The sequence below is a fragment of the Lepisma saccharinum genome, chromosome 29 (assembly GCF_977018435.1).
Source record: "Lepisma saccharinum chromosome 29, izLepSacc3.1, whole genome shotgun sequence".
NCBI classification, from domain to species: Eukaryota; Metazoa; Arthropoda; class Insecta; order Zygentoma; family Lepismatidae; genus Lepisma; species Lepisma saccharinum.
Genome location: NC_139257.1, coordinates 38,000,167 through 38,022,864, shown reverse-complemented (window position 1 = coordinate 38,022,864; position 22,698 = coordinate 38,000,167). Strand labels below are relative to the sequence as shown.

General features: G+C 38.1%; 1 protein-coding gene across 1 annotated transcript in view; it reads right to left on the bottom strand.

Moving 5' to 3' along the window:
* The window catches only part of Dus3 (Dihydrouridine synthase 3), a 79,093-nt gene that overhangs the window by 12,394 nt on the left and 44,001 nt on the right, over nucleotides 1-22,698 (bottom strand). The window contains exons 2-9 of the mRNA XM_083114320.1: nucleotides 22,319-22,428; nucleotides 21,576-21,751; nucleotides 17,623-17,848; nucleotides 14,955-15,348; nucleotides 5,043-5,237; nucleotides 3,200-3,316; nucleotides 1,894-2,070; nucleotides 55-214 (exon numbers count right to left, since the gene is read on the bottom strand). Of these exons, the coding sequence (XP_082970446.1) occupies nucleotides 55-214; nucleotides 1,894-2,070; nucleotides 3,200-3,316; nucleotides 5,043-5,237; nucleotides 14,955-15,348; nucleotides 17,623-17,848; nucleotides 21,576-21,751; nucleotides 22,319-22,413 (1,540 nt within the window). The 5' untranslated portion in view covers nucleotides 22,414-22,428. The remainder of the gene's footprint in view (nucleotides 1-54; nucleotides 215-1,893; nucleotides 2,071-3,199; nucleotides 3,317-5,042; nucleotides 5,238-14,954; nucleotides 15,349-17,622; nucleotides 17,849-21,575; nucleotides 21,752-22,318; nucleotides 22,429-22,698) is intronic.

Sequence of the window (22,698 nt, the reverse complement as noted above, 5' to 3'; positions counted from 1 at the left end):
GCACCCCTCCCTGTCTAAGAAAGAACCAGTTTTAGTGAGATACAGAAACCGTACCTGATACACTTGTTTCTGCCAAGTGTGCATTGTAGTCCTCGTACGACAAAACATCACCATTTCCAAACAGAGGCATGGGAGAAGCCAATTTGGCACATGTTTCAATGTACTCCCAATCAGCACTCCTGGTGTAACGTTGTTCTCGAGAACGACCATGGAGCTGAATGGAAGAAGAGAAATGCATAATTATACATGCATGTAAGTTATCTATTGTCATAGAGCTAGATGACTAGCTTTAATCACCACACAACTGAACCATCGTAACTTTCATATAGGTAAATGTTGTTGGGAGCCTAAGCTTCTAAGAACCCTCATCTCTATTGCCTGTAATATTTTCCCTATGTTCGATACCCGGTGGAGGCACATAGTGGTTCGGATTCCACTTTAACTGTAGGTCCAGTCCCGATTAGCTTTTTTGTGCATAAAGTGAACTTAAAAAACAACAAATCAATCTTTTTCTCTATTCATCATCATTGCCTACATTTCTCAACATAAGATTTAATTTTCATAATTGGGAAAAGAGATGCAGTAGTATATAAATATGGAGAAACTAGTAATCACTTTATCCGTGAAACTGTTTTCTCTTCTTCGTTCTATTAATTTCAGTGGCCACTGCCACCATCCTCGTTGGTACTCGCTGTACTGTTGCTTGGCATGCATCTTTTGTTCATAGTTCTCCGGCCGCCGCTAGTTGCGCTATTGTTAAATGTACGTCTGTGCCTGTGTCGTCTGCTGCTATTTCCCGGTGTTAACTGTTGTAGTAGGGGAATCCAAGTGTGGTGTGCTTGTCCGCTATCGATGTTCAGCTCCTGCGGGAAATGCATTATGGCATGCGTTTCCTTGATTTTGGTGTCTACAAGTGTGTGGGCGCAGACGTAGTTAACAACAGCTCACCTAGCGGCAGCTGGAGAACTACGAACAAAAGATGCACGCCAAGCAACAGTACAGCGAGTTCCAACGAGGATGGTGGCAGTGGCCACTGAAATTAATAGAACAATGAAGAAAAAACAGTTTCGCGGATAAAGTGAGTACAAGTTTCTCCATATTTATAAGATTAAATTTGAATTTTAAATATTTTTCTTATTAAAGTTAAACACATTATTCATTAGAACAACAACATCATCATCTTCTTCATCATCATCATCGCCACCAACACCTTTATTTACCACGAGAGGTTCAGCCATAGCCTGCTTTACCACATAACCCTTGTCATGAGCTACATAAGATAATGTATACGGAAATGAATGACAAAAAAAAAAAAAAGAATCACATATACACCTAGATTTAAGGATATGCCCACCAGTTGCAATAATAGCAATCATAATATAATACTAATTATGATTTAAAAATGACAAATGTAGAAAAATATGAGGAAAAACAAATATGGAATTTAACACATGATTTAAAGGCAATACTAAAATAAAAGCAGTTACAATTATAAAATAAGTGTTAAGTTAATTATTGAGATGACAATTTACTTCTAGCATGTGATACTGTTCTTCTGTTCTTACAGAAAAAAACTTCTTCAGTTTCATTTTGAAACTATTCTCATTTATTGTAATTATTATAAAGAATTCCTGGTACCACAAAATAATGCACAATTCCAGAAATTAAAGGTTGGTACACACCCTGGAGAATACATGTAGTTCTGGCTTTCTACAAAAACAGGTGATGTCCATAAATTAATTTGTTACCTTATTTATTGATCCACCCTTGTATTAACATCCACGCATATTATGAACTTAAAATTACTGCAATCATCAAATACTAGTATTAATGCAAACTAGATAAGAGTAGTAATATAAGTGCAAAATGGTACATTATTACTGTTAAACTTACGGTAACGAGAGAGACTCCCCAGTCTCGGAATCTTGGAATTAAGTTGTGGGCAATATTCTTGTCCGATTTCACACCAGTTCTAGTTTTCACGGTCAGCGGAACTGTCAAAATGCCATTCATGCATTTGATTACAGACTCGAGAATTCTCTCTCTGTGCAGAAGGCCACTTCCGGAACCCTAAAATAAAGGTGTCATCATTACTCACTGAGTACACGACACATCCATATATGAATGCCAAGATAGAAGCAAATGTATGGGACAGATGAAATGAAAAGTTGAAGATACGAAGGACGAATTCAACAAAAGTACATTTTAAGGAAAATGTGTTTCAAGTTGTGAGGCACAGGGCAAACTCAACAAAAAACTTTGGAAATCACGCACAAAAACTTTCCAATCTACTGTTACTAAGTTTTTGTGGAGTTTGCACTGTGCCTGACAACTTAAAACCCAATTCCCTGACAATGTATGTTTGTTGAATTCGCCCTTTGTATCCGCAACACTTCAAATAATAAACATGCTGTACAACAGGACACAAGATGAGGTTTAATCCTTAAAATACAGAGGGCCGTCTTACACAGTTAGGCCTGAATGCCAAGGCCAAGCAAGTTTCCAGTGCTCAATGTTTTACATAAAAAATTATATCTTGGCAAATATGAACACTAGTTTTTCCCAGCACAGTCTAGGCTATAAGTCTATTGTTAAAAATATTCCCAAATAGAAAAAATACTACATAAAAAAGAAGACAAAAGTAAAAAAATCTTATTTCTTTTAATGAAACTTCGTCAGGCCTCTATGTAGGCAACGCCTAGACATGAGGGTTCAAAATGGTATCTGTATATTGCCTGATATGTATTCCATTCCTGTGCCAAGTGCACACGTGCTGCTGATAATTTCGAAACAAAAAAATATAATGTAAAAGCAGTGATTTGGGGGGGAGGGGGAATTAGCCCCACCACCACCCAAACGTAGCCAGAATCAAATTAAAACTTACTAATTAGTACTAATAGGATGCCTCAAGATTCATGCAGTACTCAAAGCATGTCTCCGAACATTACCCAAGCCACAGTATGTTCCAAAAGTGAAATACATATATTTGCACTATATGTCACATCTCGGCATTAGCAACCTCACCTCATATGTGACACATAATGTAATGTCTCAGTGTTTAAGGTTTAATATCACGTCAATAATTGTACATGCAAGCAAAATTAATTGTATTGTCATAAGCAGGGAACTTATTTATGTGTATTACATATCTTCTTATCATGCTAAATTAACAACTGAATTGGGATGATCTAGTACATACCTGCTTGTACACAAAATCTATGGGACACCCTAAATTGATGTCAACAAAATCAACGGATGCTTTTTCCTGAATCAGCTGGGCACATCGAGTCATCACCTGTGGATTATTACCACAGATCTGCAACAAAGCATAGGTGTGCAGTTAAAAATTACTGTGATGTAAACAGGGACTATATAATGATACACGCACCAAAAACCCTAAAGTTGTAACCTGCATGATCAGAAGGATGAGTGTAGGTCCAAAAGCTGCTGGCCAATAGTTAAAACCAATTCAATTGTCCAGTGCGTGTGGTGGAAAATGGTTCCATTTACATGTGGATAAATGTGAATATTTCATCTGTCTATCTCCCACAATATCATTAGGACAGTCATTCGAGTTGAATTGAATTGATGTTTTTTTAAGTCCACTTTATGCACAGTAAGGCTAATTGGAACTGGACCTACAGTTTGAAGTGGGATCCGAACCACTATGTGCCTTCAGCGGGTATCGAACCCAGGACTCCTTGATTACAAGGTGACGACGCTACCACTGTGCCACCGGGGAGGCTCATGAAAACTACAGTTGAATATGTTGCACGATACTGCATCAAACTTACAATTCAGTTGTCCTTCTTCACAAAAATCCACCAGTCCACATAGTTGCTACAGGCACAGCGACTCCTGTGCATCTTATTCCCGCTGGAGGGGAGGGGCAGAGTGGAGCATGCTCCCTTATGGCCACAGATGGAGGGGGAAGTGCATGGAGACTTTTGACCGAAGGTTCTTTTCCTTGTGGTCGCTCTATACCCATACCTTACCCACAACCAATTCTCAAAACTCCGAGTTGAGTTCGAAGGAAAGTAACTTGAGAACAATTAAGAGACCCAGCACATTGGTATTCATGATAACTACAGTAGGAAAATACACCTCACACCCTTCAGAAAGATGAAAAATGAACATTAAAGTGTGTTATTTCACATTAAGTGTATCCATCAAAAACGAAGTATGCATGCCTCTATCTATGTATAAGGTATGACCAAATGAAAAGGAGACCTTTGCTGTAGCGGCGTTGTACCTAATCGAAGAAGGTAAACATGTTTGCCGATAGATGGCGCAGTGTTTGTCCTAGTTTGCAGGTGTAGCGAACAGCTTCACCAGCTGTTTCCTTAGTTGGCGAGAGTGGTTTTGCGCAGACAGGTGCATTATGGATTCCTCCAGATTAGTGCAGACAGCTGTAATCCAATTTCTTCGCACAGAAGGCAAGCATGCTTCACAAATTTATCGCAGGATAAAGGACCTCTACTCATTGACTGGCGGTACTGCAACACGTTGCTGAGGCTTAAACGGGCAATCAGAAACAAGCGCAGAGGGGGATAGTGCTGTTCCTGGACAATGCTAGGCCACATGTGGCCAAGAAGAACTTCGACCAGCTTAGAACATTTCAATGAAAAGTCCTCACACATCCTCCATACTCCCATATCTTCGGTCCCTTAAAACAATCACTGAAAGGTCAACGGTTCACCTGTGACAAGGAAGGCAGAACACCGTGGAGAACTGGATCCGTAAGCAACCCAGGAGTTTCTACACTGAAGCCATCCACTCTCTTCCTACACACTGGGATCAGTGTATCAATATCAATGGCAATTATGTGTAGGTATCATGTTACATATTAATTGTAATTCACATATTCTGTAATATAATACTCTTTAGATATAACCGTAGTCTCCTTTTAATTTGGGCACACCTTATAATATAATCTAGGGAAACAGGGACTTCTCGGGCACACTCTACAATACTGTATATTCCACTATAATTTAACATTAGTGCCACTTCTGTTATGGAAAAATAATGACAAAAGTGTTCACCTGAACTCCAAATAAATCCTCTGTGTGGTGTCGCCTTACGAGTGCCCACTCCTGCTGAGCACCCTGTAGTATTGAGCTCGCCATGGCCATTTCACCACAAGTGACATCGGCACCCAATTCCTTGCATATTCTGCGAAAGGGAAGATTCCCCACCGTGGTCAATGGAGAAAGGTACAACTTCTTGTACCAGTTAATCTGGAAAGTATAAAGATACAACGTATGATTATTTTGAGATAAGAACACTTATTGCTTCAGTGTTGGTTCAGCTCTTGTTTTATGAAGCAGTATGTCTATTAAGAAGTATTATTTCAGGATATCATATACGAGGCATGTCCAGAAAGTATCTGGCCAGGTTGATTACTCTTGAGAGCCGATCAAGAGTACGGGTGAGTACTTGAAGGAATAAATTAGTATCAGCTGATACAAATGGTATCGGTATCGGAAAGTATTGATGGGATTTTACTTACTGATACCGGATGATACTTTTGCGGAATTTTGGTATTTTGCAAAAATCGCATGCAACATTTTTGTGAAGCATAATTATCCTGGAAATTATGCAACAAAGTTTTTATACATATATTTCTTTTTGCACCAATGTATTGTAGGAAAAATGTATTTTGTAATTACATAACAGGTATTTTAATATTTTGTTGTAGTTCTTGAATATTTTAAAACAAAACTCTGGTAAACTGGAGTGGAATAGTGCAATTGATTTGGTAAGTGCTGAATTACATTGGAATGTTCCATATCAGGTATGGAAAAATCCAATTAATCAAAATAATTTTCAATTCAATAAATTTGTTCATAAAAATTGCTGCACCAATTGATCGTAGTGCCTGTTCATCAACATTGAGGAAGCAACACATCTCCCGTTAAATTGTTAGATTGCTCACCGTCACTGTAGCAATAGGTATAGCGGTTGAAACCCAAACGAAAGGCCAACTTTCCAGGTGGTTGGCAACTCAAGCTGCAAGTCACAAGTCACTTCACTCCCCCGGACTAAGTCGCTTCACTCAAAGTAAGTATATAATATTATTGAGAAAGTAGCGCAGTCTTCCCTCTTGCAGCTGAAAAAAGTGGGTCGTGGGCAGTCCCAACCCTGACGTCACTCACGGGACAGGGGTGAAGCTGTCACTCACCATTCCGCTTGTTATAGGATCTGAATTTGTGCGAGGGAGCATGAAAGTACCTTGAGTTTCCTTTTTCTGTAGCTTTTGTGATAGTGGAGGTTTTTTTTTTTCAACACCAGTAACACTTCAAGAAGATGCCGCGCAATTGTGGTATTGCTTTGTGCCCGAACAACGCACAAGAAATACAGTAGGTTGATTGATTTGCTTTATTTGACTTCGCTTTTTGTGCCACTTTTGGCTTATTTGCGAAGATGGGGATGAGTGACGACATGATGAAATTGATGAATGGACACTCACAAATATTCATGCCCAGGCCGCAATTCGAACACAGGATCTCTGGCGTCGTAGAGCGATGTGCTAACCACTCCGCCACAGGGGGTGGCTAAATACAGTAGGTGTAAGCTATTTTTCGTTCCCAAATAATCCGATTACGTGCAAATGTGGTTTTCAAAGTGTAAGAGATTAGATCCTCTTAACACCAAAACAGCTGGATGCCGATTACAAACGAAACTTAAAAGCAGAACTGCTGAGCAACCGCCAAGTTTAAATTTGCCTGGTTGTGTGGTGAATTGTAGTGTGCAACAGCCAAATTACATAATTGATCGAAGCGAGTGAACGTGCCAATAAACGTCAGATTCAAAAGCAAGCAGTGGAAATACTTAAAGAGTTATCTCCTCGCAAAAGAATTTCCATGGCACATAATTCAGAGACTTTGAGTACTGGAAATATACTCAATACACCCAATCTCCAACAAGATAGTGAGTTGGAAACTCTGAAAAAGAAATTAAAATGTGCTGAAGAACAAATCAAAAAAAAAAACTGCAGACACTACAGGATGAAGGTGCTAAAAAAGTAAACAAAGTAAATAAACAAAGCAAACGTTTATTACGTACATAAAGTGAAGAATTTACAAATTAGCAACAGTTAGTAAAACTTCACAAATCAAAGCAATCTGCATTCAACGTGACTAAGAAAGGGAAATTCTTCGACCAGTGTTTTCCTCCAACCAAATTGAATGTCTTCTTAGGGAGGTTATCTAAGTGTCTCCCTCCGATTTCCATGAAACTTGGCAGGTGTGTTTTGGCTAAAAAACTGTTTTAGGGGGCAACCCCTAAATTGAAAATTGAACAAATTGAAGTGGGGATCTGGCCCCAAAAGCATGTAAATATGGCATAGGGAGAACACGCACATATAATTGGAACACACACAGCACAGAACTGTAGGATTGTCGGTACCAAACGCAAGTGCTATCGTGAAGGACGATGGCGGTTGAAGTTCTGTGCTAATAGTACTGGCAGATACACAAGTGGGACACTTGAGATATGAAGTGCATATCACTGGCAAACACAGCTCTGTGCTCTGTGTGTTCCAATTATATGTGTGTGTTCTTCCTATGGCATATTTACGTGGTTTCGGGGTCAGATTCCCACTTCAATTTCTCCTCATCTTGACATTTGAAGGGGGTGGGTTTGCCCCCTAAAACAGTTTTTTTTAGCTGAAACAGAAAAACACGTATTTCTTCCTTTGGGCCCCTCTATATACCTGCCAAGTTTCATGGAAATCGGAGGGGGACCAAAGTGTCAGATCCCCACTTCAATTTGTCCTCATCTTGACATTTGAGAGGAGGTTTGCTCCCAAAAACAGTTTTTTAGACGAAACAAAAAAAACACGTATTTCTTCCTTTGGCCCCCCCTATACACCTGCCAAGTTTCATGGAAATCAGAAGAGGACACTTAGATAACCTCCTTTGTTAGGTCACAAAAGCAGACCGAAACTGTTGTCGAGAAGTGATATTGTAAGCACAAGAAAGCTTACACCTACATGTATAAACCTACTGAAGATTTTTCAAATCGTTGAGCATATGGAAAATGCATTTTGTTTACTCGTATACAATCCTCCTGGCGATTTAAGAAGGAAATGTTGAGTAATGGGAATAATGAGGACATTATTACTTTCCAGGTTTCCAATAATAAAGAAGGAAATTATAGATCTCTTTGTCAAAACTCAGACATACATTTGTATCAGACATTTAAATTCGAAAATTAAACAAAATCGAAGTCAGGTCAAGAAAGATAAAAAAACATTAATGTGTATAAATTAAACATTAATGTATATTCGACTTTGAGAACAAATGAGAAACATGTACTCAATATTTTGTGTGTGTTGACGCTTCACGGGATATAAAAATTCATCTATCCAGGCTCTCAAATGAAGCGTGAACAGAGTGTGAAGAGAAATAACAATAGTGTTTGGCTTATTTATGTCTGCTAAATGTGCGCAATATGTGTACTTTTTTATCTATTTCCTAGCGTCTTGTTTAATGCTTCTTTCCAGGACATGGTAACTCACATTTATCGATTAATTTTAACTTATGCAGGGTAGTACATTTTCTCTCTCGTTTGTATTTACATTTTGGTATGTAGCATCGCTTTTCTGCAACTTTTGGATTACATGAAGTTGTAATGTCTCGACCCCATTGTTTTATCCACCAACTCCGCCCTAACACCCTACACAATTTTTTAAAAAGGACAAAATTTGTGGTCATTTTGGCTCTAAGTATACCTTTTCACCCTCATACTCCCCTTAAATAGAAAATTCTGAATAAACCTGTGTTCCACCCCCGAGCCGGCTTTCCCGCTTTTCATTACATGTTAATTCTATTGATAGATGATAGTTAACCTTCAGCGACACAGTTTACTAGATATAGTCTGCTCTATACATATACATTTACTTACACACACACGCCAGAAAATTCATTCGATTTTTGAAACAAATTTCTTTTCAAAAACACGGAAGAAGTGTGAATTCCTATACCGTTGCTGGTGCTAGTCTTTGAGATGTCCCGTGGCTGACGTCATCCGTGGAGCTTCATGAATGGTTCCGATCTTTTCGGAACGCCATACTGCACCTCCCTGGCTTCACTCCTCCGGACCTAACTCGAGAACCGCCCCACAGTTATAACTCAAATTTGGATATCAGCATGTGGGGCAGTCCCCTCCCAGCAGCTTTGAATTATTACCAGCACTGGTGAGAAAGGATTTCCACTTATCGTTAATGAACACCGAACAAAAGGCCATCTTTGCATGTGGTTGCTAGCTTGGGCTGAAAGTCTCTAACTTCTCGAGAACCTCTCTCTTGGCCCGGTATAATTGACGCCAGGGCTCTTCTCCCTTCCTATCTGCTTAGCCTCATCCCACTCTATGTCATGTCCTCTTTCTCTCGTGTGCTTAAATATCACATTTCTCTCTCTCTTAATATACTGATAATGTGCTGATTGCTCACAATTAAATACAAACTAAAGGTTAAAAGATTAAAAATCAGTAACTTACGAGTGTGAGCATGAGATTTATCAAACTACGTTTCGAAGGTTATACTACCTCCTTCTTCAGGTTGAAACGATGTTTTCAGACACCTGACATGGTGCCTCGTCGAGAAAGTGATGGTTGAGGATTTAGGTTAAAATGGTATAGGAAAGACACTTTCTAAAATAGAATGTAAAATACACATACTAAAACCGCGCAATACTCTTTAAAACCAAAAGAACGTTCAAAGCTGATGACAGCGAACTGCCGATCGGTGCTTGGGGTAGGCGAATGCACGGTGTCAGCTCATACCTGGAGAAGGAAAACTCCTCCCCCCCAGTCTTTCCTCAACTGGGGCTCGTGAGTCACCAATCCAAGGTGAATTCAACTTCCACCTCGGCGGCCTTCCTAACCTCAGGGCTAACATGGAAGCCCATCTCGTCTCTACTCCCGGCAGCTTTATCCCATTTTTTAAAAAAGTTTATCCAGCCGTCTTCCAAATTCCCATCATCCCTATTGTGTTTATTCCTATTATCCGCGCATATATAGGCTGCCTCATACACATTCCTGTCTAATTTATTGTTAATCTTCCTAATGACTTCTCTTTTTGCGATCTTATGCCGGTTAACTAATACGTGTTCAGATAATCCTGTCTTGGGTATACCCTCCTTTACATCTTTATCGTGCTCGCCCCACCTAATTTGCATACTGCTCCCGGTCTGTCCCACGTATTCCTTTCCGCATTCACATACTATCCTGTACACTCCCTTTTGCTCTTCAGGGTTATTGCGCCTATCTCCCCTCCCTTTCTTATAAGACGTGAAGTGTTTTTCAATGCTCCGAGGTGTTCTCACCCCACATTTTATCCCGTATCCCCTTACGGATTTTTCAATTTTCTCGGAAACACCCTTAAAATATGGAATCCCGACAAAATACGTGTTCTTTTCATCGTTTCCTACCTCCGTTTTATCTTCATCATTTTGTGATATTTCTTGTCTAACAATCTTTTTTGCTTTCCTAGCTACTTTTTCCATGTCGCGGATAGTATACCCATTCTTTATACCCACCTTCTTTATCCATTCTTCTTCTTTTTCTTTCTCTTTTTCGTCATTGCACAGTCTTTCGGCGCGAATGAAAAAGTTAAGAAAAACATTTAACTTAGTTCTATTCGAATGTTGGGATCTCTTATGGAGGTACAGCTCGCCAGCCAACGGTTTATGAAAGACCCCGGTTACAATCCGTTGTCCGGTTTTAGTAAGGCACAAGTCTAGAAAGTGAATCTTTCCGTTGGCCAGATCTTCTCTGGTAAAACCAATTCTGGGATCTTGCTTACCCAATTGGTTGAAAATGCTATCAAGTTTGGTTTCATTCCCTATGATGAGGATGTCATCTACGTATCTCCCATAATATTTTACCCCTCCCCCCACATGCTCCATGGTGGCTTTTTCGACATAGTGCATGAAGATGTTGGCCACGAGGCTGGAAATGGGGTTACCCATGGCCAACCCTTCTTTTTGTCACAAGATTTTATCGTTAACGTAGAAGTAATTGTACCCCGTAATGAGAAAAAACCACCGGACATATTCCCAGGCGACCAAGATTTCAACATTTTGGTCTATTAACCATCTATACAAGCAATCCCCGGCTTTGTCCCGGGGGACACTGGGATATAGATTAATAACATCGAAACTACAGATTGCGTCTCATTCTTCTATGGTAAGTTTCTCAATGGTTTCTTTGACCATAAGGGAGTTTTTGATACTAAACTGAGTGTCCATATTAATTTTCCCCATCCTCTTAATCATTTCTTTAGCTAGACCATATCCCGGATCTGCATACATTGGGATGATGGGTCTAAGGGGTATCCCTTCCTTATGGGTCTTTGGTATCCCAAAGGCCGTGGGAATATTCCCTTCTTTAACACTCTTAAGTAGTTTCTTTTTTTCTGTGCTTCCCAAAGTAAAACTGGTTTCAATGCCTTTTTTAAGTTTTTAAGTTCCATGTTACCCCTGAGGTTAGGAAAGCCGCCGAGGTGGAAGTTGAATTCACCTTGGATTGGTGACTCACGAGCCCCAGTTGAGGAAAGACTGGGGGGGAGGAGTTTTCCTTCTCCAGGTATGAGCTGACACCGTGCATTCGCCTACCCCAAGCACCGATCGGCAGTTCGCTGTCATCAGCTTTGAACGTTCTTTTGGTTTTAAAGAGTATTGCGCGGTTTTAGTATGTGTATTTTACATTCTATTTTAGAAAGTGTCTTTCCTATACCATTTTAACCTAAATCCTCAACCATCACTTTCTCGACGAGGCACCATGTCAGGTGTCTGAAAACATCGTTTCAACCTGAAGAAGGAGGTAGTATAACCTTCGAAACGTAGTTTGATAAATCTCATGCTCACACTCGTAAGTTACTGATTTTTAATCTTTTAACCTTTAGTTTGTATCTCTCTCTTAAGTCGTACATCATCCTTATGTTGTTTCAACCTGTCTTTAAGCCTCTGTTTTGTTTCTCCTGTGTACATTCTTTACACTTCACTTCATAGATAATCCCTTCCTCTTCCTCTTCTCTATTTTCCTTTTTCTTGATTGCATTCTTCGCTATTCTTAAGATGCTTCGTCCTCCCTTCCTGTAAGTTTTAAAGCCCACTTTCCTAAGTATTTTTTGCCATCTGTACTGTAATTTTTATCATTTTTTTTAAAGTTTCTCGTTCTCCTTCCCAGTTGTTTCATGAATTTTAAATGCATTTCCTAGCATAACTTGCATATTAAAATTCTCTAACATGGTCTCTTAACAAGTACGCCATTAATCGTAAAAATGGTCAATGCACAAGCACAATATTTAACTGAAATCTTCGGCAATAGATTTTGTGAAATTAATAGTGGTAAATTTACTTTTCTTCCATCAAACTTAAAATACTTTAGGCGAAGCCCACTTTTGAGTTTCCCACGTTGGCCACTATAATCGTTTTAATCGTGACTGTAAAGTAAAATTAGTCACAACTTAAAAAAATATATAATCTGATGAGCAAGAAACAAAACTATTTTCAGATGATGACCAGGTAATGTATCATGCAAGGCACACACTAAAAGGATTGATTAATTGATTTGCTTTATTCTACTTCGATTTTTGGGCCACTTTTGGCTAATTTGCGAAGATGAGGATGAGTGATGGTATGATGAAATTTATGAATGGACACTCACAAACATCCATGTGCAGGCCAGGATTCGAACCCGGGACCCCTGGTGTCGTAGCACGATATGCACACTCTGAAAGAAGGCAAATGACTTGCAGAGGAAAACCTTGCAGAATATTTTATGCAACCTTGAAATAAAAATATAAAAAAATTACATTAGCATTTAATTGCTTTTTACCTTTGCGTTCATAGTTTAAACCACCAAAACAACAGATCTGATCAAATTATTCACCTAGTCTCTTGTAATTTATGAAAATTAAAATTTCATTTCAAGGGCAGAAAATATTTCTAGGTCATTTTTTTGAAATTTTAAGATATTTTTTTAGATTTTTAAGGTCATTAACTTCGGAGCCTTATTGATCAATATTTTGAACAACTTTTAATAATTACAATTTGAAAATTGGTATCGGAGGGAATCAGTACGAGTGTCACCATCGCACGGTGGGCCAGAATTCTGAAAATGGGGACACAAATCTGAATTGGTGAATAGATACTTTATGCTGTCAGTATAATAAAATAATATAATACATAAAAAAACATAAAATTATTCAAATTCTGTAGTTATTCACATGATAGCAGTGCAAAATAATAAAGTACCATGTTGTGTACAAAGAATGCCCTGTGCTCGTGCACTAAAAAAAACTGCAGTTTGCAACATCACATAAAATCAGTTAAATCCTGTGCTTGTTGGCATGAAAACGCTACCATTTTAAGAATTCTGGCCCACTGTGCATCAGTATGGTTCAAAGTGATATCGACTCAGGCATAATGTACGAGTATAGCATATTAAACGGTGATTAACTTGTAGAAGAAGTAGTACAGAGACAGCTTGATAGTTGGAATGAGAAAATCATAAGAGCAGAAATGAAATTCAGTGCAGAAAAGACCGAGGAGCTAATAACAAGAAACAGAGCCAGAAATGAACCAAGAATAAAGATGGCCACGGAAGAATTGAGGGTAGTGGAGAGCTTCAAATATCTAGGAAGCATAATTGAGAGAAGTAGAAGAATAGATGAGGAGGTAAACAGAGGACAAATGGGTGGTTGGCTAAACCAAAGCATTTGAAGATTAGTATGGAACAGCATGTAATGTACCTATGAAATGAAAGAAGGTAATATACGAAGCGTATTCGGAAAGTAATTACTGAAAGGGTGTAAGAAGTAAAGTAAAATAGTTTTGTACCTTTTTTTATTTGTATTGCATTCTACAGACCTTAAACTACTTTTCTATGTAGTTTCCACCATTTTTCAAGCATTTGTCATAGCGTGGCACAGGTTTTTGTATTCCATCATCATAGAATGTTCCCGCCTGTGATGAAAGCCATCCATTCACTCCTGCTTCGACGTAATCAACCTCGTTGAAACGCTGACCACAATTTTCGATATTCCAGGCGATCTGTCACAATTTCGTAGAGGACTGTTTTCTTGAAATTTGTGGAAAGCGATGATATTGTGAAGTGTCTGTTTTCACGAATTTCCGCGTCGACCGCACGCACCAAATCCTCGGTCACAACAGATGGCCGACCGCTCCTTGGCTCATCGTGAACTGTCTCACGACCTTCTTTAAACATCAAAAATAAAGACCTCTCACAGTTGTAGGTGGATGTCTACCGGTTTCACATTTCTTGCATTGAGAAAACGAATCACAGACTGGACTTCACAGTTACCAAAAAGGTAAAATAAGAAGAAGGAGCCGATTGATTCAAACCTTCATAAACCTATGAAGAAAAAGCATGACCTGCTCCCACGACTGCCTGTGGCTTACTAACGGATGAAGTACGTCAGCGAGAACTCACACGGTCGCGACTGCAGCGCTACAGCGGCAATATTTGCAAACGGTACTTACTTTACGAATATGCCTCGTATAACACATACTATGTGCCAATAATTACATATGGAGCAGAGACTTGGACAATGAGAGAAATGAGAGAAAGAGAAAGAAAAGAAAGATGAAATTTTTAAGGAGTATATTGGGAAGTCTAGAAGGGGTAGAATAAGGAACGAGGAGATCCGACAGACATTGAGGGTGGTGAAGCATCAGGACAGAACAGATCAGGCACAGATGAGATAGTTCGGACACATGAAGAGGATGGATGCAGAAAGACTACCAGTAAGAGCTTACAATGCACAAGGAATGGGAACAAGATTAAGGGGAAAGACCAAGATGTTGGTGGAAAGAAAGCACTGGTGGAAGACCAGGAAAAAATGGATAGGCTTGACTTTTATGCCGACGCAGACAGAGGCAGGAAACTGCGAAGGCGAAGGATGATGATAACTTGTAGATACTCACCTCTTTTTTCTCTTCCTTCCTGACAGTAATAACATCTTCATCAGTTAATGCACCACAAGTCTTTCCAACACCACTTTTCCCTTCGACTTGCTCCATGGCACCATTTTGGAAGACCCCTTGAGAAACATCTGAAGACACAGGCACGGTATCTGAACTTCTCCCAGCTTTATCAGGCAATTTTGTTTCACCCTGAGAGTTCCTTCCCCTTTCTTCCCTCACCCCACAAGTGTCCAACACCTTTTCACTTATGGAAAAATCATATCTGCGTTTTCTCAGCTGGAACTGTAACTCTTTGGTTAGCACGTTACTAAACGTTGGAAAATCTTTAGTTCTTTCCTGCAGTTCTCGATTAACAATATTTTTACCATCAGGCGAAATGTGTTCTGAACCAAATCTGTAAATACAACAATAATAAACAATGCTTTATTATTTTTTAGACATGTTAAAATCAATATGTAATACAGTTGAACCTGAGTTATACGCATGCCAAGGTGAAGAGAAAATGATAACTATATCGAACCCGGGACCTTTAGCATGTTAGTCAGACACGTTACCGACTGAGCCACCATATAACACAAGGCCCAGGATTAATCTAAAGTAAAATACGAGCGGTATAATTGTCTACATATCACCTAAAACACAGTTTGCGTTCCATTGTGTTAAGTGGTGCAATTATTTTGTTACAGACTGTACATAGCATGTCAAATCATTATTAAAATACTGTAACTGTATCTATTTTGAGGTACAACATATACGTAATACAGGCTATTTCTGTGATAAAGTGGTAAACTAACGAATCTAGAAGTTTGATTCTTAAATACATTACATTTGACACTATATTAGTGAACACTTTGATACTGAAATACTGCAGTAGACACTATAGCTTTATAGTTTTACTACCCAATTTTTTAAAAAAATGTTAAAATAGCATTTCTTTTACTAATGAATGTGCAAAGTGTGGTATAAGTGATGCCTAAATCTGCAGCTATTTAAGGTTATTATCGACTTCCCGCATAAATTTTACTTTCTGGTCAAGAGTGTATCTTTTCCTCTGTCTGTTCTCCATGGCCGACCAGTAGCAACTGAAAACTATAACTTTTGTGGCTTGGTTACATACAAATCAACTGTATTATATGAAAATTAGTACATATAACACCGAATTATGTATAAATGCATTACGAACAAATACAGTTTAATTAACCCATTTTTAAATAATATTTTGCTGGGACCTACAGTAATTTACATATAAAACAGAATTACGTAGAACTGAGTTACGTATAAAGCAGTTGAGGGATGGACTGATATGAAATTTTAACCAATTCCGATAAAGTATTGATCTTAAATTTACCAGTAACAAATATTGCACTAATTCCATATTAAACAGTAAACATTCTGTAAAGGCCCTTAATGATACATTCATCTCCTTATTAATATGTGTAGCTAGATGACTTAAGCGTTTCATTTATAAAGCAAAATGAACAGATATTAACTTTGCAAAATCAGAATACTTGAATTATAACTTTATATACATAAAAACATAACAAAATGGCAGAAATTGGATTTATCACATCATAAAAAGTAAAGTGCTCCCCTTTGCTTTGCACCATGCCATCAAGGCATATAAGGGGTGTGCATTTAGGGCCCCACACTTTCTTGATCATGGCCGAAGGTGGGCGTGATGTGATCATATCATAACTGTTAAAACTTATTAGATGATCACTTAAGAGGTTAATTTTATTAAAATGACTTTGTCTACTTCTCTGTAGCGTTGGTAAGTTTCTCACACAAATACTACGGGAGCTTTTATGTTGAAATGACAAGTGACATGTGTCACTTGGAAACAAGCCCTCAGTAATAAAAAAACTTTTCATGCTTAAGTCCCACACTGTGTGGTCTAAGGCATCATGCTTTGGGTTCCGGCTGCAGGTCGCAAGCAGATTTGAGTCTCCTGGGGGAGGTGTAACAATTTTTCACCCGATATCTTGGCCTGTGGATAAGACAGGTGGCTACCTACCATCGTGAGGAAATTATAGCGTATCCCTGTCTCGGAAACCTACAACAACAGCTGGGGGTTCATCGTGCTGACCACACGTCACCTTGTAACCGGTTGGATGATTTCTTACCTTGGCAGGCGGAAGTGATGCCGGCAGTTCGTAGGTAGGTTTCAACAACAACAACCTCATGTGTTAGTTACCTTTCATACTGAAATGACAGAAGTTGTGCATTTCACTTGTCGGTTGTCAATCAGACTGCGCTGTATTCTCAACAGTGTTCATCTTGTTGTCTCGGTCTGTTTGTCCAGTCCTGTCTATGCCACTAACCAGAACTTTGAGCTCAGAAAGCAGCACTGCAAGCTGACACATGTAATACGGGCTTCACAGGGTTGTTGAATTGTTGTTTTAAGTCCACTTTATGCACAGAAAGGCTAATCAGGACTGGACATACAGTTTAAAGTGAGATTCGAACCACTATGTGCCTTCACTGGGTTTCGAACCCGGGACCCCTTGATTACAAGGCAACGACGCTACCACTGCACCATCGGGGAGGCACCAGGGCTTCACAGGGTGTACCATAATGAAGGTAATAAAGGTCTGCAATTTAAGAGTGGATTCTATATCCATTTTTATATCAAAGAAAAATATACAGTACAATGACATCGATCACTCACCTACAACACACTCCCCTAGGGCATCGGCCATACACTGAATACACCCAACATGTTGAGCCAATATCAGGAGGCTTCTTAGCAAGGTATTCCTTTACATTATGTTGAAACACACAGTTCACAGTTTGGCACTGTGGTGCTTCTTCATTTTCAGCAATGTCGATCAAAGTGGGGCACAATTTGTTCTGTTTCTCTTCCTTAAAGGTACATGGACGGCATTTATTTTGCCCTGAAATAACAAAGACTTACAATATATCTTTAAAATAATATGATAAATTTCTATATAATTATAGTGCAATTGTAATTTTACATTTTTGTGTGTTATACATTCAATCTTGATGGTCCTGACATATCAAAATGTTATGAAATTTTCCTAGATTTCAAATATTCCCACATTTTAAGTTTTCCAGTCTAGTCCCCTGAAAAACGTTAAATCGAGGTTCCACTATAGGTTTTTGCATGCCTGAAAGAGGACCTATGTGTGTCTACACCCGCCGCAAAATGACTTTGGACATCATAACAAAAGCACAAAAAATTACATCATTATCACAGGCAGCAGGCTAAGTCCCAAATCATTGACTTGTTGATAAAAGCAAGAGACTTGATAGAATTAATTGTTCTATCATTAAAGTTATTTTCAGTTGAGTAGTCAATCGATATCTGCACTCCAACGGCCGCCATCTTGAAAATAATCAGCCATATTTGATATTTTTTGATTTCATATATATCTCGGGAACGGCATCTCCTATCAATGTCCGGTTTTCTCAGAAATGTTCCAAATAGTGTAAACTTTCATAATAGATCAACAAATCTATTTTTGAAAAATAAGAAATAGAAGTTTTTCAGAAAAAGTACAAAACATTTTAAGCAAATAACTGCGAGTTGAAAGTCTTAACAATGATTCTTTTTTCAAAAATTATGTTTACTTGCTTGTAAATTGTATCTCTCTTAAAATATTATTTAAGGTCAATTTATACATCTAGAAAAAATAGGGGTTCAGTTCGTCTAAAGACTTCTAACAAACACTAAGTAATCTTACAAAATAGAAAATGCCACTGTTTGGTTCGAGAATTATTAATTAAGACTTTCTGAAAAACTTCTATTTCCTATTTTTCAAAAATAGTTTTATTGATTTATTATGAAAATTTACACTATTTGGAACATTTCTGAGAAAACCGGACGTTGATGGGAGACACTATTCCAGAGATATATCAAAGAAAAAAATATCAAATATGGCGGATTATTTTCAAGATGGCGGCCGTCGGAGCACAGATATCGATTGGCTACTCAACTGAAAATATCTTTAATCACTTGCCTGACACATTATTTTGCCAAAAATGGTCCATATTTTACACATTTTTTAAAGAACAGTAACAAAATTCTATTTTTGGGGTCAAATAAGGTCACAAAACTATTCAAAAATCCTCCATCCGAGTTAACTCGTACATATAAGGAAAGTACTACAAATGTTTGAAAATAGCATATAAACTGTCGAAATTAAAATGTCTTCACATTTTAATGCTGTCCAAGTTTACAGACTATCACACATACTGTCTCACATCAAATGTTACCCACAGTGTGATAAACCCAAAAGCATGGGCTAACACAGAATGCAACATCGCAATGTGGGCAATAGTATCTAGACTTGCGACGAATCTTCTTTCCTCTCGCATCACTGGAAAGGCCACAACTACGTAGTGTCATGGGAATCCGGTAGATGGCAGCAGTACCTCGAAAAGCTATCTACACCTTCCACCTAGTGGCCAAAATGGGAATTAACACTTATTACAGCTCAAACAAGACTGTCCGGGTAGGCAGAAAAGTGCACTGCAATTGTACGATTTTAACGAGATAACTCTGGTAAATAATATGTAAAGCAAAATCAAATTCCGAGTTAAATCGGGTTAATCAGGCAATGATTAATGACAGAACAATTAATCCTCCCAAGTCTCTTGCTTTTATCAACAAGTCAATGATTCTGGACTTAGTCTCCGGACTGTGATAAAGATGTAAATTGTTGTGCTTTTGTTATGAGGTCCGAACTCATTTTGCGGCGGGTGTAAAAAGGTGAAGAAACCGAGCAAAAGGCATTCCAGTAACTTATCCACCTGTGCCATTTATTTGAATATAGCTTTTTCCTTCTGTAATCTGTGCTTACAACTATAGTTTTGTGATTTTTAGTAAGTTGATTACTGTCTACTTTATGAAAACAACTACTCAAGAACTCAAATAGACTGATGTAAGATCCACAGAGCCACATATTTATAGTGAATAAAAGATCAAGATTTTGGTTCAAAAACTGGACACATTTCAGGATCAAAAGCAGTATATAAAATGGCATTTTGGTGTTGAAATGGTGAATATAACTCTATATTTGATTTTTAAAACTATACTTATTACACAAAATCAACTTGTTCCTTCTAATAGCACATTTTATGTACTTGTCAGAGTATTAAGTGTACAGCTGGCAGCCGACGAGCAGAACGCTGGCACAAGAGGTGTGACGTACTGCCAGGCGACTCCACTCTTTCGCGTGGGGAAGGTGCTCTTCCGCCAGAACTCTTCTCGTCAGCTTGACAATGACCCGCCAAGAAGAAAACAAGACTTCCTTCTCCCCGACCACCCACAAATTCTGCAAATGAACCTGACCCTCCCTTTCCCTCTGTGCCCCGTCTCCCTTCATTCAGCGATCTTCTCGTCGGCTGCCGGCTGTAAAGAGGTCCATTTTTGCTTCAGAATTAATGAAGTTTCCATGATTTGCATAACTCACAGGATAATTCAGACTTCACAAAGTGCTGCACCAGGATATAAACTCTAAATTTCATGTCTAAGAGTGCATTTCGCATTTTCCTGTTCACTTTGCATCACTTCGTGGCAAAACATGTTTGAAAAATGCACCTCACACCTTTCAAAAGGATGCAAAATAAACATCACAGCCTGTTACTTCAAATTTTGCGTTTCCATCAAAAACAAAATATGCATGCCTCTAAAGATATAAAATCTAATAGTTTATAACAATTAAGTCATATTAGTTACAATAATTGATATCATTATCAGAAAACCTGTGTTATCTGAAGCCTTTGCAGCTAACTCTGGCAATGCACGGACAAACTAAAAACTCTTAGTCATTATGGTAATGCATCTTCCATGATTAGTTCAAGTGTCAGCATGCCCTTGCCTATGAAAGTGACAAGTGCTGACCGACAGATCTAAACTCTCATTACTCAGGGAATAGTTCAACGTAGGGATGTGACGAAGCTGAAAATTTACCGATGCCAATGTACTCACCGATAATTTTTGTAACCGATACCGATGCCGATCCATAAGATTATTAAACAGAAATGGGATGTTATTTTGTGCATGACAAAAATAAATTTCGTATGTACATTTCTATTGCATATCATATGTATATACATATATATTCTCAAGAGATGCGAATGTACATTTGCATCTACAAAAGGTTATGTGAACCTAGAGATTTAACATTAGTACACAAGCAGTTCTTTGAAATGCAAAATGAATTCCTGTTCTGCCAGATTCAACTTCAGAAATATGAGTTTTGGCAGCACTTCAGGAAGTAACCTACTTCTTCTCTTATCATAAATCTGTTCAGCAACACTGAATACTCAATCACTGAATACTGATGCAGCAGGTATGCCCAAGTATTTTCTCAGCGCTTGCTTCAGGTTAGAACTCTACAATAATGACGAATCATAACCAAATTTTCAATAAATCTTACAAAACTAGAATATAAAACTTATTAGAAGGTAAAACTCTAGTATAATCTGTACCGGTTTAAATATCGGATTTTTGCCAATTCCGATACCGATGCCGATATGTCAATTTCTGCCGATTTTCATACATCTGTAATCGGCTTCGGCACATCCCTAGTTCAACGTCATGATTTCTCAAACTGTTTATGCCAAATGGGGTTCTTTTGTTAATCATAAACGTACCTCTTAATCTTATTTTTTCTCTGGCATACACTTTTTGCTTCTTGGAAGGAGGGATCTCTTCAGAAGCATCCGCATTACCTTCCTCAGTGTCTATCTCTTCATCCTTGATTTTTCTTTTGTCTCTATCAGAAACATAATCCAAACATAAAGTCCTTCTGTGTTCTGGATCCAGAAACCTGTAAACATTTGACATACAATTAACCAGGGGTAGAAAAGACTTTTAAACATTCAGGAGCCGGCTAAGAAAGCTATGAATCCAACTAACATAAAGCTACACATTTTGAAATATGATCTTAAAACATTTAATTTATTAATAATACAAGATTGGATTAAAAGTAATTATTTCTTGTGACGGAGTGACCGTCCGAAAGAAGAATCCACCAGTAACAGCATGAATAACTATAATATACATCTAATATGTAGCCGACGCTACCATATTGTTGCAGATTTTGAAATTTGGCTAGCAACAGTGAAAAAAATTATAATGGCGCATTTATCATTCTGATTTCAGCTTCATACATATGTATTTACATATAAATCCATTTTTTGCTCATAACCTTTCCAGCTCTGAGGAACAATCAAAGGTCAGTTTAAATAAGTAGTAGTTAGGTGGTGTAACTAGTGTTACTAGGACCTGTATAACAATTAACGGTCATATTAAACTAACTAAAATTATAAGAATTGATAGCATTATCTCAAAAACCTATGCTATCAGAAGTATTAGTATATTCCTAGATACTTACTCTTGTTTAATCTTAAGTACTCCACTTTTCACATCAGACGTGTGGCTAGTAGCATCACTACCATCACACTGTGCTTCTACTTTCACATCTGCCATGTCATCTACTTCTTTCTGAAAAATTAAATAAGAAATATGTAATAAGGTAATGAGCAGGTAATTATTTTAGTTTAAAATACTAATGATATTATTTGTGAAAAAAAAAAGTTTTCATGCTAAGAGTTCGAGATATGTGTGTCTACACATATTGATATATGTATTTTTGTTATTGAGCATCACTTTTCTCCAGCCTTTGGCTAATTGCAATGGTGACAATGAGTGATTAGATGTAATTGATTGGATTGATTTGGTGTTTTAAGTCCACTTTATGCACAGTAAGGCTAA